Source organism: Lytechinus variegatus, chromosome 7, assembly GCF_018143015.1.
Source record: "Lytechinus variegatus isolate NC3 chromosome 7, Lvar_3.0, whole genome shotgun sequence".
Taxonomy (NCBI): Eukaryota; Metazoa; Echinodermata; class Echinoidea; order Temnopleuroida; family Toxopneustidae; genus Lytechinus; species Lytechinus variegatus.
The window spans coordinates 709,348-712,948 of record NC_054746.1 but is presented as its reverse complement, the minus strand read 5'-3'; the positions used below and the strand labels follow the sequence as shown (position 1 = coordinate 712,948).

Sequence of the window (3,601 nt, the reverse complement as noted above, 5' to 3'; positions counted from 1 at the left end):
AGTCCAGTTGACAATTATTTTTTATTACTTATATAACATGTCCTGCACGATATATCTTTTAATTTGATTTCCTGGAATAGGCCTATAAAACAGCAGAATGATTTTTCAGGATATAAGCTTGATTGTGAATTATGATGAATTCCCCCAATGAGATAAATCTTCTTCAGAATTCACAAACAAATAATAATTTCATAGAAATGTATACTACACACTATACTACACATTGAATGCACATTAGGTAATCCTTTACTGAAAAAAAAAAAAACATGCCTTGTTATCATATTCCACAAACATGTGCTAATACTAAGATGTATTTATACATTCAAACAGATATTAACATGATAGATCACGAAAATATACTCAATCGTTAATGAAAATAAAATTGTAACATCAACGAAAAAGACTCCAAACCGACCGATGGTATGTTATTGGAAATAATGTAATAGCTTTGATTTCATAAAGGACTTGCAACTGTTGTAACTTTTCCGTTATGATTCTGATTGGGTGCTGAGCCCTCATGGTAGATGCCATTATGGCAAAGTTACAACAGTTGCAAGTCCTTTATGAAATGGGCCCCTGGAGTTGGTCTTGTTGGTGTTACTTTATCAATAGCCTTTTTTTCGCAATCGCGACGGGGACGGACTTTACAACACATAAAATGCCCGCCCAATAACAAACAACAGCTGGAAGGTCTTTGTAGAAAATTGGTGTTCCGGAACAGCAGTTTCGTCCTAAGGTTTGGAGATGACGAAAAATTGCAGATATGTCGTTTGTCCAGAGTCCAGGACGAAACAGCCTCTTTCGTTCACCATATTTTGACAAAGACAAACATTATCATGAAAAGTCTTTTGAAAATAGATTTCATATGTAGTAGAATCCGTCCTCGTCGCGATTGCGGAACTCCCTGTCAACAATGAGCAGATCGTAGACACGACCCTCTTTAATCTCTGCAAACGACAAGGGGATGCGAAATGATTCTGAAGACTGTCTTACGGAACAAAGGTTGGGATACTGAGTATGCGATGGGGTTGAGGAAACTGTTGGCATAGGTCAGCCAGGCTATGAAGATGTACCAGGTGGATGTGAAAAAACCCTGATGAAGAAGGGTTGGATTGATGGTAAAGAGAACAGCCACGATGCTACTTGGTATCCAGGCTACGAAGAAGGAAATGATGATGAAAAGGAGCGTTCGAGTGGCTTTCCACATTTCACCCGTCGACTCCTGGCGAGATGGCTTGCCCTGTTCAGGTTAAAAAAGATAAAATTCGACTGTTCAATGGAAAGAAAATTAAATTATATATAAATAAACACATAATGCTTTTGTTGTTTGCCAAATTTGTCGAGTCTCGTTGATTTAAAAATCGTTAATTTGCAGTTGTCGACAGAATTTTAACCCCCGAAATCAAATTTTCTGAGAGCGTTTTACGTGATTTGGTTTTATTTAGCTTATGAAAATCAAAGCAATACAGATGAACTGTACAAAAATGAAGAAAAATTGCGAGTACTTGCGAGTACAAGTTATGAAAACTTTAAACGATACGGATGGATCACTCAATTCAGAGCCATTGTATAACTCTGTTCTTCCTAAAGGCCGAGTGTAATTGGTGAGCCCTGATAAATTATGATCACCAGCCATTGTTATTTTATTGATGATGTTTCCTGTCGTGGTCCACAAACAGTAAATCATTCTTTTTCTTGTGATCCCTGACAGGATCAATTACATTAATTTTGTTCATGTCAGTAAGGGCGCGACAGTGGCTATGTTGAAAGGGTGCGCTCTTAATGCTTGTGAAAAGTATTTGGAGTATTGTAATTCACATTGACAAGAAAACTAATCTAATAGTTTCGAAAACACAAACATATCATACCTACCTCACTTTTCTTTCTAGATAGATTTCTTTGTTTTCCAGTTGTCTCGAGTGTTTCTTGCAATGGTTTCCCTCCCTTTTCTCCATCTATTATGTTTGGGAAGTCTACCCGACTAGCAACAGAGAAGACGACGACATCAAAAGTCGCCGAATCTTCAAGGACACTCGACCTGAGATTGAACTTCGCATTGACATTTCTTCCCTTGAGGGTATGTTTGATCTTTGCGTAGATCCTCAAGTAGAGAGTTGAAACGACAATTAGGGGCAGAAACACCTGAAGAAAAATGGGCAAGATGGCGGGAATAAGTCGGAAAGAATAACCTGGAACGCAATGACGGGTGTTGACGGCAGCGACCACGAAGTCCCAGGCGGTTGCGTACAACAGCCAGAACCCGAGTCCGACGGTCCAAGCGACACTGTTCAAGATCACAGCCCTGCGTTTGCTTCTGGAGATGTAATGGTTGATCGGGTCGAATGTCGCTTGGTACCGATCCACGCAGATAACGACCATACCGAGGTTCGATACCGTTGTCGAAGCGTTCCTGAGGCCAGTGTACACCCTACAAAAGTCCGTTGAGAATGGGAAATAACCAATGATTGAGTGTGCGACGGTTACGGTTAGGAGAATGCCAGCTAGAAGATCGGAGATGATGAGATTGATGATGAAGTAGTTGTTGTAGGTGCGGAGTTTCTTCTCAATGGCAAAGGCAACCAAGCTGATGACATTGGCCGAGACCATCAAGAAATTAATCGTTACCGCTATTGCAATCTTTGAGATATTCGGATTTGACTTCCATGTGATGGGTTCCATCGTTGTTGTAGCATTAAATGTTGATATATTACTATTCATGGTGTCCGCTTCATTTAATATTCCCGTGAAATTCATAGTGCATTATCGATATCAAGCTTACAAGCATTAACAAACACGCACAGCATCAAATCGGTACTTTAAAAAGAAGATTATTATCAAAGAAAATATTGGATTCTTGCAGTTTAAAAATGCGAGTAGTTGTATGAATATGCTTGTTTCCGAAGTTAAATGCCTGTATAATTTGAGGACTGATGAGTATAGTACGAGAAAAATGAAGTCGTCGAATTCATTTAATCTTTTCAGTTTAGTACTAATAAATAATCATATGTTGGTCGATCAGGACTCTCACGTCCCCCGTGCTCCTCCCTTGCTATCATTATATGACACAAATCATCATGAAGCGCGCCCTCTCCCGTACGTTTATTTTAGGTTATCATAAATAGTTAATTGATTTTCTTTCTTTCTTATTTGCTTCCATCGGAATAAGGAGAAAGAACGAGTTCAATGAATAATTGATAAAGTCAAGTAAACTTATTTTTAATTATTAACTTCCCCTGAAAGAAGGGGAAAGGCCGAATTGAATTAGCTTTTAAATCATTGAGGGCAAATATTTGGTACTCTTTCCAATTCCGCGCCATCTTTAATTAAAGATTTATTAACAATGGTACAAATTCAGATACTATTATGCAGTGGTAACACAATGTCATGTCGTCACTTTCACGATGGAGCGGGCGCCAGCGGCCGGCTTTCTTTCAAATTATACACTTTCAAAAGAAAAAAATGTCATATACTACTTATATATATATCATTCATTATACAGGTACATCAAAACGCTGAGTTTTTATTTTCACAATAGCTTGTAATTATGACCTTGCATCAGGTATAATGCTCAACTGCTTATATCAGTTATACCCTTTCAACG

The 3,601-nt window shown here is 38.4% G+C and overlaps 1 protein-coding gene across 1 annotated transcript; it reads right to left on the bottom strand.

Moving 5' to 3' along the window:
• Positions 1–458: 458 nt before the first annotated feature.
• LOC121417938 (muscarinic acetylcholine receptor M3-like) lies at positions 459–3,387 on the bottom strand. The gene is made up of 2 exons (XM_041611651.1): positions 1,873–3,387; positions 459–1,240 (listed from the first exon to the last, which is right to left on the bottom strand). The coding sequence occupies exons 1-2, from the start codon at positions 2,752–2,754 to the stop codon at positions 941–943; spliced, it is 1,182 nt and encodes a 393-aa protein (XP_041467585.1). The 5' UTR covers positions 2,755–3,387; the 3' UTR covers positions 459–940.
• Positions 3,388–3,601: the final 214 nt, after the last annotated feature.

Bases quoted from the DNA above. Each gene is read 5' to 3' on its own strand.
- LOC121417938 (XM_041611651.1), bottom strand. From the start codon at position 2,754: ATGAATTTCACGGGAATATTAAATGAAGCGGACACCATGAATAGTAAT. The intron at 1,241-1,872 runs GTAGGTATGATA...TAACCTGAACAG, and splicing joins TATCTAGAAAGAAAAGTGAG to GGCAAGCCATCTCGCCAGGA.